The sequence below is a fragment of the Carcharodon carcharias genome, chromosome 3 (genome assembly GCF_017639515.1).
Source record: "Carcharodon carcharias isolate sCarCar2 chromosome 3, sCarCar2.pri, whole genome shotgun sequence".
NCBI classification, from domain to species: Eukaryota; Metazoa; Chordata; class Chondrichthyes; order Lamniformes; family Lamnidae; genus Carcharodon; species Carcharodon carcharias.
Genome location: NC_054469.1, coordinates 38,046,939 through 38,065,992, shown reverse-complemented (window position 1 = coordinate 38,065,992; position 19,054 = coordinate 38,046,939). Strand labels below are relative to the sequence as shown.

At 42.2% G+C, this 19,054-nt stretch overlaps 1 protein-coding gene across 4 annotated transcripts in view; it reads left to right on the top strand.

The window, feature by feature from the left end:
• The window catches only part of dip2ca (disco-interacting protein 2 homolog Ca), a 594,426-nt gene that overhangs the window by 343,476 nt on the left and 231,896 nt on the right, over nt 1-19,054 (top strand). For all 4 annotated transcript variants that reach the window (XM_041184372.1, XM_041184370.1, XM_041184371.1 and 1 more), the window contains exons 3-4: nt 10,974-11,084; nt 12,995-13,120. In XM_041184372.1, the coding sequence (XP_041040306.1) occupies nt 10,974-11,084; nt 12,995-13,120 (237 nt within the window). The remainder of the gene's footprint in view (nt 1-10,973; nt 11,085-12,994; nt 13,121-19,054) is intronic.

The window sequence follows — 19,054 nt, the reverse complement described above, 5'->3', positions numbered from 1 at the left end:
CCACATTTAAAGTACAGCTGTGCACACACCTCTCAGTCCTTCCAACCCAGGACTGCTGCAAATATGACATTGCACCAAAAGGCAAGAAGTCTGTAGCCCCCAGGCTTAGTGATACATCGCTTGAGTGCCTTTTGGACACTGCGGAGGCCCACCTTGATGTCCTTCACCCCCGCTTTGACTGCAGGATGGGGAGCAACATTACCACTCTGGCTTGGTAGGTGATGGCAATGGTGATCGGTGCCAATGCTGCGCAGAGAGGCTGGCCATCCAATGCAGATAGAGGATGAATGATCTCATCTGTGCCACCAGGGTAAGGCAACCATTTCATTGCTCTAAGCGCTCACAGTCAAGCCCATCACACTGGCATCTCACTCACTGCCAGCTCAAGGGGCTTCACCACTCACTCTTTCACACACACCCCCACGTCTCCATCTGGCCTCATCTGCTCTGGAGAGTGCCTCCTCAGCCCTCACCATCTTGAGGCCACTTGCACAGATCAACTTGTGTTCCCCCACACACCCTGGAACACCCCCCTTCCTCAGCACAGCCCTCACCCTGCAGCTTCTTCCCCTGCCTGAGGACACTTCTCCTCCTTCCCCAAGCAAGCCCTAGCCCTGCAGCTGTGCAAAGCCCATCCCTCTTACGGTTGGTCTGGGAGCTGGAGACCTGACTGTGAGCCCCCCTAAAAGTGCTGTGGTGCTGCCTGCGAAGCCTGGCACTGATGACTTCGAGTGCTGCCCGAAGCAAGATAGACAAACAAACCTTGAAGCCTTGAGCGAAGTGCAGCTCGCCAAATGCACATCATTTATGTACAGTTGTAAGACACGTCAGCATGCAATCACACCAATGTGGGCAGACAATCCAGCATGCAGGGTGGGTGGCAGGGAGTGGGGTGTGAGTCTGGAGGTTAGACTTATAATGACATGCACATGTATTACAATGAGGTTCCCGACCTCCGATGACGGAAAATGCAGCCCGCCATCAATGGACTGAACGGACGATCGCCAACTAGCTTCATGACATCTTGAAACCGATTTTTGGCCTTTTCGCCATATTGTCTGCTCACATCACCAAGCACGCCCCCAGCGGACACAGATGATCCTGCCCTGTGTTTTGAGATTTGCAAGCATGAGCTGGTTGGGTGCGGTCTGTACCTTGTCCGTTGCGAACAGTGCCGCTGCCAGTTTTTGGGACAGATGGCCTACATACCTCGCATCACACTGTCACTGAAATTCATATACCACATTACTCATTTGTGTGATAGGCAGAATTTTTCTTGGCTTGATGGCAGCATCCTGTTAGTGGTGAATATCACTCATGTTGCTGCTGTGTAGTAGCAGTGTGAAACAGCTGGCTCCACGTGTTGCTCAAATTTTTGATATACCTTGCCCTTCCAGGGTAATTTTGAGTTGGACTGGGCACTTTTCAGGGCCAAAAGTGGTGGCCTTGGGCCCATTCATGAGTTTGCTTGATATACAGCGTGAATTGATCTGATCAGGGTAGCATTATCCTGCAGGATGTCTTTGTTGCTCCTTTTTCAGTTTCTGCTTCAAGCTTGCATGGTGAACATAATCTTCAGGTTATGAGATAGTTAAAGCTACGGTGTTTAATGCTTATGAACTTGCCTCTGAGCCATTTCCATTGAAATTTTGGACTTCAAAGAAAAGACAGATTGAAATGTTTGTAGAATTTGCTAGGGAAAAAGAAATGGTGTGGCATCACTGATCACTGAGGTTGGAGCAAAATTTTGAGAATTGGAGGAAGCTAATGGTGATGGAAGAATTTCAAAATAGCACCCCAATAGCTATAAGGTCACACTTGGAAGACCGTAAGGTTTCTAGAGTATGACAAGCAGCAGTACTAGCAGATGGATATGATATATCACATAGGCAATTAGGGGGAGTAAACTTCTGCCTGTAAGCTCGCAGAGAAGTTGGAGGAAGAGGAAACAGTCTAGCTTTTTGGAGGAGGCAGAAGATGTTCCAGTCAAGAAAAATGATAGTGCAGTATGTAAAAGTGATGTGAAGATACCATGCTTTTATTGGAGAGGCAAGATTTGATCACGCATAGTCAGCATGGCTTTGACTGGGCATCTTGTTAAGCTTGTTACGGACAAAGAAATAGACAAGTTGCAAAAAAATGTTTTGGATTGGGGAGAGCAGATTTTAGTAAAATAAGGCAGGATCTGGCCAAGGTAGACTGGGAACAGCTACTTGTGAGGAAATCTACAGAAGAGCAATGGCGGGGTGTTCAAAAAGAAAATGGGGAGGGTACAGACTCAACATGTTCCCTCTAGGGTGATATGAAGGAGTAACAAGCCCAGATGACCAGAAATATTCAGGATACAATAAGAAGGAAAAGAGAGGCTTTTAGCAGGTACAAGGGAAGCAAATCAGCAGAGACATTAGTGAAGTACAGAAAGTGCAGGGTGGAGCTTAAGAAAGCAATTCGGAGAGCAAAGGGGGGATATGAGAAAGCTCTGGCTGGTAAAAGTAGGGAAAATCCCAAGATATTCTGTAAGTATATCAATGGGAAGAGGATAACCAGGTAAAGAGTAGGGCCCATAGGGGACCAAGGGGGCAATCTATGGGTGGAGCCAGAGGACATTGGTAGAGTGTTGAACGAATACTTCACATCCTTCTTCACCCAAGAGAATGAGGATGAAGGTATTGAACTCGTGGAGAGAGACTGAGGTTCTTGAGCAAATTGAATAAGTGAGTGACAAGGTATTGGAGGTGTTGGCAGGCATAAAGTGGACAAATCTCCAGATCCAGATGATTTGTGTCCCAGACTGCTGAGGGTGGGAAGGGAGGAGATCATAGAGGCTCTGACCCAAATTTTTAATTCCTCTCTGGCCATGGGGGAGGTGCCAAAGGACTGGAGAATAGCTAAAGTGGGTCCACTATTTAAGAAGGGTTGTAGAGATAAGCCAGGGAACTAAAGACCAGTGAGTCTCATGTCAGTGGTAGGGAAACTATTGGAGAAAATTCTGAAGGAGAGAATCTATCTCCACTTGGAGAGGCAAGGTTTGATCAGGGATAGTCAGCATGGCTTTGTCAGACGGAGGTCATGCCTAACAAATTTGACTGAATTTTTTGAGGAGGTGACCAGGTGTGTAGATGAGGGTAGTGCAGTTGATGTAGTTTATATGGATTTCAGCAAAGCCTTTGACAAGATCCCATATGGGAGACTTATAAAGAAGGCAAATGCACATGGGATACAGGGTAATTTGATAAGGAGGATTCAAAATTGGCTTAGTTGTAGGAGACAGAGAGTGATGACAGAAGGATGCTTTAGTGACTGGAAGCCAGTGTCCAGTGGCATACCACAGGGATTTGTTATTCATATAAACAACATAGATGTTTATGTGGGGGGTAGGATTAGTAAGTTTGCGGATGACACAAAGATTAGCTAGGTGGTTACAGTGAGGTTGAGTGTCTTGGACTACAGGAAGATATAGATGGGATGGTCAAATGGGCAGATAAGTGGCAGATGGAATTTAACCCTGAAAAGTGTGAAGTGATACACTTTGGAAGGAGTAATTTGACAAGGAAATATCCACTGAACGGCATGACACTAGGAAGTTCTGAGGAACAAAGGGATCTTGGCGTGTATGTCCATAGATATCTGAAGGCAAAGGGGCATGTTAGTGGGGTGGTGAAAAGGGCATATGGAACAGTTGCCTTTATCAATTGAGGCATAGATTACAAAAGTAGGGTGGTCATGTTGGAGTTGCATAGAACTTTGATGAGGCCACAGCTGGAGCACTGTGTGCAGTTCTGGTCGCCATATTATAGGAAGGATGTGATTGCACTGGAGGAGGTGCAGAGGAGATTCACCAGGATGTTGTCTGGGATGAAACATTTAAGTTACGAAGAGAAGTTGGATAGACTTGGGTTGTTCTCGTTGGAGCAGAGAAGACTGAGGGGCGACCTGATGGAGGTGTACAAGATTATGAGGGGCATGGACAGGGTGGATAGGGAGCAGCTGTTCCCCTTAGTTGAAGGGTCAGTCACGAGGGGACATAGCTTCAAGGGGCAGGAGGTTTAGGGGGGATGTGAGGAAAAACTTTTTTACCCAGAGGGTGGTGACAGTCTGGAATGCACTGCCTGGGAGGGTGGTGGAGGCAGGTTGCCTCACATCTTTTAAAAAGTACCTGGATGAGCACTTGGCACGTCATGACATTCAAGGCTATGGGCCAAGTGCTAGCAAATGGGATTAGGTAGGTAGGTCAGGTGTTTTTCATGTATCGGTGCAGACTTGATGGGCCGAAGGGCCTTTTCTGCACTGTGTGTGATTCTGTGATCTGAAAGCCTATTGTTGGAAATGGTAAACTGGTGGCAGTAATAAGACTGCTTGAGGAGTTTATCAAAAAGGTCGTACCAGAAATGGGAATGGATGGGAAGTCAGTGTCACTCCCAGTGTCCAGGGCGACCACCTGTGTGGAGACACCCAGCTACAGCTGCTCAAAACCCGTGTTTTGGAGCTTGAGCTGCAACTGGAGTCGCTGCGGAGCATCTGCAAGCATGAGATCATCGTGGATAGCATGTATAATGAAGCGTCACACCATAGTTAAAGAATGCACAGGCAGAAAGGCAATGGGTGACCGTCAGACAGAGAAAAGGTGCTAGGCAGGTAGTCCGGGAGTCCCCTCGGTCTATCTCCCTCTCTAACAGATATTCTGTTTTGGAGACTGTTGGGGGAGATGGTTTATCAGGGGAATGCATTAAGAGCCAAGTCTGTGGCACCACGGGTGGCTCAGCTGCACAGGAGGGGAGAAAAAAGCGTAGGAGAGCAATAGTGATAGGGAATGCTATCCTAAGGGGAACAGATAGACATTCCTGCGGCCACAGGCACTGGGATAGTACGTTGCCTCCCTGGTGCCAGGTTCAAGGATGTCACTGAGCAGCTGCAGGACATTCCGAAGGGGGAGGGTGAACAGCCAGAGGTCGTAGTCCATATTGGTACCTATAACATAGGTAAAAAGAGGGATGAGGTCTTGAAAGCAGAATATAGGGAGCTAGGAAATAAATTATAAAACAGGACCTCTAAGATCTTAGGATTACTCCCAGTCCATGTGCTAGTGAGATCAGGAATAGGAGAATAGGCCGGATGAATGCGTGGCTGGAGGGATGGTGTAGGAGGGAGGGATTTAGATTCCTGAGGCATTGGGACCGATTCTGAGGAAGATGGGAACTGTACAAGCTGGACAGGTTGCACTCCAGCAAGACTGGGGCCAATATCTTCACAGGGGTATTCGCTGGTACTGTGGGGGAGGGTTTAAATTAAATTGGCAGGGAGATGGGAACCTGAGCAGGGAGACACAAAAGAAGGAAACAAAGATAGGAATGAAAGAAAAGCAGAAAGCAAAAGTGGATGTCAGAGGAAACAAGGGCTAGCAGCAAACAGGACCATAGTACAAAAAAAGGGATGTAAAAATGTTAAAAAGGCACAAGACTAAAGGCACTATATCCGAATGCATGGAACATTCGTAATAAGATAGATGAATTAACAACACAAATAGATGTGAATGGGTGCGATGATGGAGACATGGCTGCAGAGTGACCAAGGCTGGGTACTTGATATTTAGGAAGGACAGGCAAAAAGGAAAAGGAAGTGGCGTGGCGTTGTTAGTTAAGGATGAAATCAGTGCGATGGTGAGAGAGGATATTGGCTCAGAAAATTTCGATGTAGAATCGGTCTGGGTGGAGCTAGGAAGCAACAAGTGGCAGAAAAAATTAGTGGGAGCTGTTGATAGGCCTCCAAACAATAGTGGTAAGATAGGCAATGGCATTAAACATGAAATTAGAGATGCATATAACAAGGATGCTACAATAATCAAAGGTGACTTTAAACTACATAGAGACTGGGTAAACCACGCAATCAGAGGATTGTTACGGCACAGAAGGAGGCCATTCGGTCCATTGTGTCTGCACCAGAACCAAATTAGCAATAATACTGTGGTGGATGAGCTCCTGGACAGTGTACGAAATGTTTTTTTGGACCAGCACACCAAGGAACCAACCAGGTTACAGGCTATCCTAGACTTGCTATTGTGCAATGAGAAGGGGTTAATTATTAATCTTGTTGTGTGGAGTCATTGAAGGAACAGTAACCATTACATGATGGAATTTGTCATTAGGATGGAAAGTGAAATAGTCCAATCCAAAACTAGGGGCTTAAGTCTAAACAAAGAAAGCTATGAGGTGTGAGTTGGCTAAGATAGATTGGGAAATTTCATTAAAAGGCATGACGATGGATAGGCAATGGCTAATATTTAAGGAACGGATGTATAAGGCCATAAGACGTAGGAACAGAAGTAGGGCATTTGGTCCATCAAGTCTGCTCTGCCATTCAGGAGATCATGGCAATTCTGATAACCCTCAACTCCACTTTCCTGCCTTTCCCCATAACCCTTGATTCACTTGCTGATTAAAAATCTGTTTATCTCCACCTTGAATATACTTAACGACCCAACTTCGAGAGCCCTCTGTGGTAAAGAATTCCACAGATTTACTACCCTCTGAAAGAAGAAATTCCTCTTCATCTCTGTTTTAAATGGGCGCCCTCTTACTCTGAGATTATGTCCTCTGGACCTAGACTCTCCCACAAAGGGAAATAACCTCTCAGCATCTACTCTGACAAACCCCCTAAGAATCTTATGGTTCCAATAAGGTCGCCTCTCATTCTTCTAAACTACAATGTATACAGCCCCAAGCTACTCAACCTTTCCTCATAAGAAAATCCCTCCATACCTGGGATCAACCTAGTGAACCTTCTCTGGACTGTCTCAAATGCCTTTATATCTTTCCTTAGATAGGGGGACCAAAACTGTTCTCAGGATTCTAGGTGTGGTCTAACTAGTACCTTGTATAGTTTTAGCAAGACTTCACTATTTTTATACTCCATTCCCTTTGAAATAAAGGCCGCCATTCCATTTGCCTCCCATATTACCTGTTGAACTTGTATGTTAGCTTTTTGGGATTCATGCACAAGGACTCCCAAATCACCTGTGCTGCAGCCTTTTGCAGTCTTTTTCCATTTAAATAATATTCAGCTCCTCTTTTCTTCCTGCCAAAGTGCATTGCAACAGTTATACATTCCTTTCTGGTGCAAAAACACAACAGGAAAAGTGGCCCAACTTTGGCTAACAAAAGAAACTAAGGTTTGTATTCAATCCAAAGAGGAATCATATAAAGTTGCTAGAGAATGTAGCAAACCTGAGGATTGGGAGCAGTTTAGATTCAGCAAAGAGATTGATTAAGAGGGGAAAAATAGATATGAGAGTAAACTTGCTGGGAACATAAGAGCGGACTGTAAAAGCTTCTACAAGTAAGTAAAAAGAAAAATATTAATGAAGATAAATGTAGGTCCCTTACAATCTGAAACTGGAGAATTTATAATAGAGAACAAGGAAATGGCAGAGCAATTAAACAACTACTTCAGTTTTGTCTTCACGGAGGAAGACACAAACAACTTCCCAGAAATGCTAGGGAACCAAGGGCCTGTGAGAAGCAGGAATTGAAAGAATTTGGTATTACTAAAAAAACTAGTGCTGGAGAAATTAATGGACTGAAAACTGATAAACCCCCAGAGCCTGATGAACTACATCCCAGGGTACTAAAGGAGGTGGCCATGGAAATAACGGATGCATAGGCTGTCATCTTCCAAAATTCTGTAGATTCTGGAACAGTCCCGGCAGATTGGAGGGTGGCAAATATAACCGCATTATTGAAAAAGGTGGGGAAGGAGAAAACAGGAAAATAGTGACCAGTTAGCTTAACATCAGTGATAGGGAAAATGCTAGAGTCTATTATAAATGATGTGATAACAGAACATTTAGAAAAGATCAGCGGGATTAGATAAAGTCAGCATGGATTTTATGAAAAGTAAATCATGTTTGACAAATCTACTAGTGTTTTTTGAGGGTGTAACTAACAGTATAGATAAGGGAAAACCAGTGGATGTAGTGTATTTGAATTTTCAGAAAGCTTTTGATAAAGTCCCACATAAGAGGTTAATGTGCAACATTAAAGTACATGGAATTGGGGGGTAACATATTGGCATGGATTGAGAACTGGTTAGCAGACTAGAAACAGAGAGTAGGAATAAATGGGTCTTTTTTGGAGTGGCAGGCAGTGATTAGTGGGGTTCCACAGGGATCAGTGCTTGGGCCACAGCTATTCAGAATATATATCAATGATTTGAATGAGGGAGCCAAATGTAATATTTCCAAGTTTGCTGATGACACAAAACTTACAGAGAATGTAAGCAATGAAGAGGATGTTAAGAGGCTTCAAGGTGATTTGGACAGGTTGAGGGACTGGGCAAATACATGGCAGATGCAGTATGACTTGGATAAGTGTGAAGTTATCTGCTTCAGTAGGAAAAACAGAAGAGTATTATTTAAATGGTACCCCCTCCCAAGGCACCTTTCATGCAACCGCAGAAGGTGCAACACCTGCCCCTTTACTTCCCCCCTCCACACCGTCCAAGGGCCCAAACACTCCTTTCAAGTGAAGCAGCACTTGCATTTCCCTCAATTTAGTCTACTGTGTTCGCTGCACCCAATGCGGTCTCCTCTACATTGGAGAGACCAAACGCAGACTGGGTGACCGCTTTGCGGAACACTTTCGGTCTGACCGCAAGCATGACCCAGACCTCCCTGCCACTTGCCATTTCATTTGTCTCCCTGTCACTTGCCTGCTCTCGTGCCCACACGTCTGTCCTTGGCCTGCTGCAATGTTCCAGTGAAGTTCAACGCAAACTGGAAGAACAGCACCTCGTCTTCCGACTGGGAACTTTACAGTCTTCCGGACTTAATATTGAGTTTAATAACTTCAGATCATGAACTCTCTCCTCCATCCCCAACCCCTTTCCGATCCCCCTTTTTCCAATAATTTATAATTTTTTTTACAACTATATATTTTTTTCTTTTTCCTCCTATTTTTAAATGTATTTCAATCTATTGTTTCATCTCCACCTTTTAGCCCATTTTGGTCCCTTCCCCCCACTCCACCCACACTAGGGCCATCTGCCACTTGCTTGCTTCCCTTAATGTCCCCATTAGTACATCCTTCAGATAATATCACCACCATCAACACCCCTTTGTCCTTTTGTCAGTGACATCTTTGGCAGTCTCTTCTTGGCTTCCACCTATCACTGGCCCCCTATTGAGCTCTCCTGTCCCACCCCCTTCTACTAGCTTATATTTCATCTCATTTCTATATGTTTTAGTTCTGATGAAGGGTCATACGGACTCGATATGTCAACTGTATTCCTCTCCGCAGATACTGTCAGACCTGCTGAGTTTTTCCAGGCATTTTTGTTTTTGTTCTAGATTTCTAGCATCCGCAGTATTTTGCTTTTATCTCTGTTTTTTTTAACTCAATGTTGAGTCCAGAAGACTGTAAAGTGCCTCATCAGAAGACACAGTTTCCTTGTGCTTGTGTTGATCTTCATGGAAACAATGCAGCAGGTTGAGGACAGAAATGTGAGCGTGAGGACAAGGTGGTGAACTAAAATGGCAAGCAACCAAAAGCTTGGGGTCATGCTTGTGGATTGAGCAGAGGTGCTCTGCAAAGTGGCTGGTCAACCTGCATTTGGTCTCCAAATCACTTTAAATCTGTGCCCCCTCATCCTTGATCCTTTTACGAGTGGGAACAGTTTATCCCTATCTACTCTATCCAGACCCCTCATGATTTTGAACACCTCTATCAAATCTCCTCTTAGCCGCCTTCTCTCCAAGGAGAGAAGTCCAGCCTCTCCAATCTATCTTCTTGACTGAATTTTCTCATCCCGGAACCATTTTTGTAAACCTTTTCTGTACACTCTCCAATGCGTTCACATCCTTCCTAAAGTGTGGTGCCCAGAACTGTATACACTGCTCCAGCTGAGGTCTAACTAGTGCCCTATACAAGTTCAGCATAACCTCCTTGCTCTTGTACACTATGCCCTTATTAATAAAGCCTAAGTTACTGTATGCTTTATTAAGTGCTCTCTTCACCTGCCTTGCCACCTTTAATGACTTATGTACATAGACATCTAGGTTGCTATGCTCCTGCACACCCTTTAGAATTGTACCCCTTATTTAATATTTTCTCTCCATGTTCTTCCTACCAAAATGACTCACTTCACACTTCTCTGCATTGAACTTCATCTGCCACCTATCTGCCCACTCCACCAAATTGTCTATGTTGTTTTAAAGTTCTACACTGCCTTGCTCACAGTTTACAATATTTCCAAGTTTTGTATTTTCCACAAACTTTGATTAACCTAAACATCTGAAATATAAGTTCGTTTCAAAATTTAACTTTTGCCCTGTTACAAAGTTTCATCTTTATTTAACTTTTCTGTTTATTTTTTATTTTAACTTCAACTTTGACCTATCTAGTTCTTCTTTTCCCTAGTTTTATTTTCTTGGCTTTATTGTGCATCCTTTCTTGTAGAGGTGTGAGCAACTTTAAATAAAATATAATTTTTGTTGAATGAAAGTACATCCCCAGACATTTGCATTCAAACCAGGCAGTGTTGGTGCTGGTGAGGAAACATCATGAATCTTTGGCTCAGTTTGTCCTATTATCTGACTTAATGGTTTAATGACTTAATGATTCTTCAATTAAAACTTTGCGGTGTTATTGCTAATACTGAACATTGTTGATGTAATATTGTCAAAAAGATTGCAAACTAAAAGTAGCTGAGTGGGTAAACTAAAGCGAAGCCACCAGCTTGCTGCTGACCTTGAAGAAAACTGCCCACAAAAGATATAGATTGACAAAGAAGCATGCAAATTTAAATCAAACTGGTCTCCGTGAAGGGCAGTTAGTCTTTTAAGTGCTATACCATCTTTAAATGCAGAAACGGTACTCCATCACTGAAATTGATTAGGGACAGAATCGTCATCCTGCTAACGGGGTTCGTTCCACATTTTGAAATGTGTTATAGTGAGCATTGTATTTTCACCTTTGTTACAGGAGTGGAATCTTCACTGCCACAAGAGCGTCGAACGCCAGTCACACCATCATCCTCCTCCAGATACCACCGTCGCCGGTCGTCAGGGTCACGAGATGAACGTTACCGATCAGGTATGACATAACCCAACTTTCACTCTTCCTATATGAGTGACAAGGTTTGTTTTAAGTTGGAATATATTTTTACAGTTATAGAATCAGCCAAAACTATTGTAACTGCTTCATGCTATTGTGATGTTACTATACCTATAGAAATTATTCCACTCCCCACATCACTCAATAAGTCCCCCCTCCAAAACATTTATGTTTGCTGCGGTGAGCATTGCTGTTGTGATGCTAACTCCAAGAGCATTTTCAGGCAGCTGTGGTGTTGTTACAGCTGTGATGTTTCTCTTGTGGTTCCAAACTATTTACTTGTTAGAACAAAACGTCCAGTTCAAGCTTTGGAAAATTCTGACAGCACTCACAATCAAAGTAAAAATTAAGTCTGTGTATCTGAATTACAAATATAACAAATTGAGTAGATTGAAATGCATTTTATGATGAGCCATCTATTATTTGATTAACAATGTGCTTCCTTACAATTAGGTTACAGCACCGAGATTCTGGAAGCCTCTTCTCTATCCTCCCAAACTTGCCCACACCACACCAGATCTTAAATATCTTGCCCCACTTTTCACTATCCTCACTTCCCTTTTCTCTCCACGCCCCCAGATATGATTATCCTTCATGGTCTTGTCCCTGTGCTTTTCATCCTTGAATGAAATTGTTGGGTGAACAGATTGTAATTCTCTTTTCCCAAGCGAATTCTCCTATCTTAAGGGAGATGATAGGTGATTGAACATTGCCATTGTTTATTATTTGTTCACTTAATAACACATCAGTAATGTTACTCTCAACAGTTAATAAATATTGTTCATTAATGATGGCTTCATAGAAACTTTGAAATTAAGGATAATTGTTATGTTTGCTTCATAATTAGGCTTTCTGATAGAGGAACCATTCTATAATTGCACTCTTGCAATAATTAATGCTCTAAACAAACTATTTCAGTGCTAACTAAATTAACTTTTCCATTTGTCAGTCCCATGAGACAAGAAAATATTCTAATGATTAATTCTTATAAACTTGATTGCAACTGTAAATGGTCCCAAACCCTGTGGATGGTTGGGAAGATGGGGTACGGAATCTGAGTCCTCCGTGGAAGGGGGTATGGGACGGGGGACAGAGCCCATGCTGAGCAGGGAGAGTCAGAGGATTCGTATGAAGGTGGGAGCCGGAGATCTAAGGGTTAGGGAGATGATCGGAGACCTTGCTTGGGGATTGGGGGCTGGGTGGTCAGAGGCCTTGGTAGGGGAGAGAGCCTTGTTTGTGGGTTGGGGGTGTCAGAGGCTTTTGGGGGGCATGTGTGGTCGTCAGAGGTCTCAGGTGAAAGGGGGTGGGAATTTGAGACTTTGGTGGTAGTGTGGTGGGGAGGGGGGGAACGGGACACGGTCAGAGGCCTCAACTGGGATGGCAAGTGGGGGGAGGGTCACCTTGGTTGGGTAGGGGTGGTTGGGGGCTCAGAAATTTTTTTTTAAATAGCTTTACGTTCTGTGGCACTTATATCCTTCTGTTATGGCTTGCTGTGTGTTATTAATAAATATGATGGGTCTAGTAAAATGGAGAATTAATAATTAGAGTTAATGAGAGAAAGAATGGAAGTGTTCACCTTTCTACTTGTGTTAGCAAGACTTATGAATCTTATTGGGAAAAAGTAACATGTTAAATTATTCCCTGTAACGCAACCATGTTTTATACACCATGAGTATAGCAGGGCTTGTCTGTGTGAAGACTCTCCTTGATTAAATGATGATCAGGATCTGTTGCATAATTATTCATTAATAATTTATAAGCAAGATGTATATCTTTAACAAATACATTTCTCATGGGATTTCTTTGTGATGTGGGTTCAAAAGTGAATATTTCTGTGGATTTAAATTTATGCAATAATGTTTAATACTTGTACCCTTTCCCTTTTTCAGACGTACATACAGAGGCAGTACAAGCTGCTCTTGCCAAACATAAAGAGAGAAAAATGGCAGTTCCTATGCCATCTAAACGACGCTCTCTGGTGGTGCAAACCTCAATGGATGCCTATACACCTCCGGGTAAATTGAAACAATTCCATTCCATTGAATTATAACCACACATTGAATTGCTATTGCTGTGTCTTCATGTGGCCGGTTGTATGAAGTATGCAGTTCACTAAAAGTAAATTAAGTTTTAAAATTATAACACAATTCAGCAAGTTTTTAATTCTGCAGTTATGATAATTGCCACAGTTTTTCAGGATGTAGATGGTTCCTGGTGTTTTTACTTTGAGAACCCTGTGTATTTCAAATGAGGATAAAACATCGAAAGTGTGGTGTGCAATTTTTTTTACACTATATTCTCTTATGTCAACTGTGCACAATAAATTATGCAAGATTATATGGAATATCTCTTCAATTGCAACACTTGAAAAACTAATTTGGATTAAATTAAAAATGAAAATGCGTCTCTTCAACTGTTTGTTACTGAAGTAGTGAAAGCTTCTCTAAAAATTCTTTCAAGTCACTCGCTGACAAAGAAAAGTAGAAGAGTTGAAATCATTTATCGTGAACATTTTCTGGAAGTTTCTAAAATCTTTTTCCACCACCCTACCCATTTCACCATGCAGAAAAAACTGACAGAGATGTATTGCTTTATTCAATGAATAATTGATTATTTTCTTTTGTTTAAAATCTGTTTCCTCCCCATTATATATTATTTTCTCCTCTGCCCCTACCCTCCTTATAGCACACCATATCTGACTCGTGACCTATTTTGTAAATAGGTGGGTTGATTACTGTGTGAATTGTTTTCATTCTCTCCATTTGGCAGACCACTGCCTGTCTTTAAGGACTGGGGATAGCATGGTATTGCTTAGGAGTTAATCGTGTGCATGATGGAGAATGTGAAATTGCATCCTATTATTTTATGGTAGAATGCACTTCTGATTACAGCAGTCTTACCGTTTCCAATTTTCTACTGCTGCTATTTTTGTGCTGTATCCATGTTAAGTTTAGTGCCACATTATAGGCAGTTTTGATGTGGAGTGATGTACATGAAGAGTTATATTGAGACCTAAGAGGGAAGAGGTTTTCATTCCATTAGTCTGGACTAGATTCAAACTCAAGATAAATATTTGTACCAGTCGTTCCTTGCAAATGAGACTTGTAAATAAACATGTTTCAGGTCAGCTTAGTCATTTGTTCAAGAATTGTGAGTTCTCAGTACATTTACATTTTAAAGCTGAAATAATTTTGAAGGATTCAGTCAAAGTGAAACTCAACATATAGGCATTTCAAAAAAATGAACCATTTCATTTATTTTGTTGAAGATTAAGTATCTTGCTTCCAAATATTTAGAATGATATGCACCTGAAATTTAGTTATGCAAATCCTTTATTTGATACATAAGAGCAACTACTGGTTTAGCTGGTAAATCCAAATTGCAGTATAACAGTGGCAGAACTCTTTAAGAATTACAACTAATATAATTTGTTGGAGTAGGGAGAGGGGATTATCTCCAGCATCAACTGTGAGAAGCTTTTTTTCCTCCCAAAGCATGAGTCTCTATCTTTCTTCGGTCAGTTGTTACCTGACATTGGTAATGGTTCCCTTTTAGTTGGAGCCTTTCGATATTGCCAATATCGCCTCCTTCCCAAGTATGGCCCAATCCTAACTTCCCTTTCTTCACCAAGCTCCTAGAATGTTATTGCCACCCAACTCTCCCTGACATGCTATTTGAATCCTTCAGTAGGGTTATGTTCCAACTCTCATCAATGAAACTTTATTAGCCTGAGTTAATGATGGAATTCTTAGTGACTATAAATGTAGCACATTATCCCTCCCCACATTGCTTGGCATCACAATCACTTTTAATATAGTTAATCATTTTCTTCTCTTCCGCCCTCATTTGATTCTATTTATACCTTCCTCAGTCTGACTTGATTTCACCTTAGCAGTAGAATAATGCGTTCGGTATTTGATTTTAGTCATTAAAAAGCAGAGTTTAATCCCATTTAGCCGCAGGAAATTCTGAAGATATGACAGTTGCTCTGTAAATCCTACTTTTTTTTAGTGTCTATATGCGTGCATATACACATTTTGAGATATATCTGTCACACTTCAAGAATCACGTAGTACACGTCAAGAACGAAGTAATTAAGGGAAACTAGAAAGTTATTAATAGCCCAGTATTTTCTTCAGACTTTACAGTTTTATCAGGGGATTTGCCAATCTACAGATTGATGATTAATCTCTTATTGACCTGAGGATCCATAACAAACAGGGTCAAATTTTCACCTTAGCAACGGGAAGCACCAGTCAGGGAGTTTCCCAAAGCTATGTTCCCGATTTCAAAAAGTCAGACCTTTCATATGGAATTTTCATCCTTAGGAGGCAGGGGCAGCTGGAGTCTACCGGGATAGGCCCGAGGTAGCTATGGAGGTGGGTGGCCGCAGAGACGAAGGCCCACCTCCAGTTTTTGGGACCATGACCCAGTTCTGTTCACAGTTGTTAGGTTCCCTAGTCCTCACGCCTCACTCGTATACCGTTGCCATACCCCATGCCTCTTCCATACCACCCAGTTTGGGTTCTGCCAGGGTCACTCAGCTCCTGACCTCATTACAGCCTTGGTTCAAACATGGACAAAATAGCTGAACTCCCGAGGTGAGGTGAGAGTGACTGTCTTTGACATCAAGGCAGCATTTGACCGATTGTGGCATCAAGGAGCCCTTGCAAAACTGCAGTCAATGGTTGGAGTCATAACTAGCACAAAGGAAGATGGTTGTAGTTGTTGGAGGTTAGTCATCTCAGCTCCAGGACATGGCTGCAGGAGTTCCTGAGGGTAGTGTCCTCGACCCAACCATCTTCAGCTGCTTCATCAATGATGTTCCTTCCATCATAAGGTCAGAATTGGGGAAGTTCACTGATGATTGCACAATGTTCAGCAGCATTCGTGACTCCTTAGATACTGAAGCAGTCTGTGTCCAAATGCAGCAAGACCTGGACAATATCCAGGCTTGGGCTGACAAGTGGCAAGTAACATTCGCACCCCACAAGTGTCAGGCAATGACCATCTCCAACAAGAGAGAATCCAACCATCGCCCCTTGACATTCAATGGCATTACCATCACTGAACCCTCCACTATCAACATCTTTGGGGTTACCATTGACCAGAAACTGAACTGGACTAGCCATATAAATACTGTGGCTACAAGAGCAGGTCAGAGGCTAGGAATCCCGTGACAAGTAACTTACCTCCTGATTCCCCAAAGCCTGTCCACCACAAGGCACAAGTCAGGAATGTGATGGAATATTCTCCACTTACCTGGATGAGTGCAGCTCCCACAACATTCAAGAAGCTTGACACCATCTAGGACAAAGCAGCCCACTTGATTGGCACCACATCCACAAACATTCACTCTTTCCACCACCAATGCCCAGTAGTAGCAGTGCGTACCATCTATAATTTGCACTGTAGGAATTCACCAAGGCTGCTTTAACAGCATCTTCCAAACCCATGACCACTACCATCTAGAAGGACAAGGGCAGCAGATAGATGGAATGACCACCACCTGGAAGTTCCCCTTCAATCACTCACCATCCTGACTTGGAAATATGTCGCTCTTCCTTCACTGTCATTGGGTCAAAATCGTGGAACTCCCTTCCCAACAGCACATGAACCTACACCACATGAACTGCAACGGTTCAAGAAGACAGCTTGCCACCACCTTCTCAAGGGCAACTAGGGATGGGCAATAAATGCTGGCCCAGCCAGCAATGCTCACATCCCATGAATGAATAAAAAAAACCCTCCATATTCTCCATGATCTCTCCATGCTAATAGCCTCTCCATGCACCCATTTCCTTCTGTACTCCCAACATACTCCTCGCCCATCTTCCCTACTCACTCTTCCAGCATCCATTAAGTACAGAACAAATGAGCCATGTAATAAAACTGGCAAGTCTTTAAAATGCTTATGAAACTGTCAAAATAAGCAAACAGATGTTCAAAATACCCTTGAAAAAAATGTGCCCTCTTTTAAACTCATTAAACTGCCAATCAAATATAGCCATTCATACTCTCATTGAAATAAAAAAAAGCTTTAATCTACTTAATATCTCCAAATCTTACCCAAATAAACAGGCATTGAAAAATCACTTAAAAGAAAGAGAAGCCATTGCAAGCTCATAAAACTGTCAATAAAAGAAAGCTAGCAGCCCCCTTTGCAACTATATAAACATTCCTCAGGGTTGAATCCATTCGTAGGACTTGGAGCTCACCTAGGCATTCATAATGAGGCCATCTGGCAAAACAGATTCCTGGACATCTGCTCAGAGAAAAGACAGTAGATGTAGTCTACTTGGAGTTCAGTAAAACCTTTGTTACAGTTCCACTGTCAAGATAGGTACTAAAAATATAGAAGTGGGAATCATTTGAAATATTTTATATTGAATACATAATTTGCTGCCAGAAACACAGAGAGCACTGGTACAGGGATTGTCAATAGCCTGGGAGAATGTCACCAGTGGGGTCCTACAAGGATCTGTTTTGCAACCTCTTTTGTTTAAAATCTTTGCAAATAATCTTTATAAATAACTTGGAACTAATAATCGCAAGCACATTGGCTAAACCTGCTGCTGATATAGAGCTAATGAAGCTGGTAGACTCCACAGCTGAACAGAGCAAGCTGCAGGAGGGTTTTGAGTAAATTTGGGACAGAAAAATGGCAGATGAAATTCAATGGCCATGTTCTCATAGGGAGGAAAGCTAGAGAGGCAACATTATCACTGTTTTCATTATTTCGCCTTGTCCAGAACAGGAGAGCCACCAGAGGACGTAGTCTGTCCTTGCAGGGAAGTAAATTCAAAACTAGTCTGCCAAAATAATAATATAGTGAACAATGGTCAATCTATGGGACAGACCCCCTAGGGAGCTGATGGAAGCAATTAGTATTGATTCATTCAAATGCAAATTAGATAGCTCTGTTTCAAAAAGTAACACCTTAGGACATAATATATGAGAAATTTGAGACATGACATATGTTTGTGAAGAACAGGTGACTTTGTACACATGGGTTTCCAAAGCTCTCCACTACTGGGGTTTTTTCTTGCATCATTTATGGCTCTGCTGTAGACGAATTGATAAGAGATTTTGCTTTTTAATTGATAGAGATTAATTGCTATGATTAGTCAGAAGCTTCATTATCATTGTAACATGCAACTACCATTAATGGTGTAAAGTAAACTGGATGAACTGTGGTCTTTTATCATCCAGCGATTCCTTGATTCCTAAAGGGACTTAGCAGTGACACATTGCTGCATCACAGTGGCAGAATAGTATGACATGCCTTATGCTGTAATATTCCTGTTCTTATAGCATATCCTGTGACTAACTGTGAAGCAAGGTCATGGAAGATCCCTTAATTAAATATAGAAGTTCTGAGAGTATCCATCACACTGACAAAAGTGTAAAAAGAAGAAACAAAGGCAATTATTTCATGCTGAGGCCAATTACACATTATTAACTATTAAAATTGAAGTTTGCAGATTAGCCTGGAGCAGGAAAGTTAAAGCAGTTAGAATTCGTAGCTCAATAGCACATTTAAACATAGCTCAATCTTAGCATGGTGTAATACTTATATCGGTCATTAATAAAAGCATAACATCCAACTTACTTTGAGCAGCATCAAATATGACTTGCAACATAGTAGTCTTCATTTGCTAATTTTCACATCCTTATGATGGTCTGAAATTTGTTGCAGTTGACAGTTTTATATGTTAGACTGCTATGCTTGCAGTGGCAAATTCACAAATTGCTCGAAGTATAATTGGAATATGCCACAAGAAGCAGTGCAGCCGATTGGGAGTGGTATGGCCGATGTCTAATGCTTAACTAAGGTAGCAGGGTGTGACACAGAATCGAACAACAGTTTATTTAATTTTACTTCAAAAATTGGCTCTGTGAAGCAAATATGGATTAAGAGTTCCATTATGCTAAGAAGTAATTTTCTA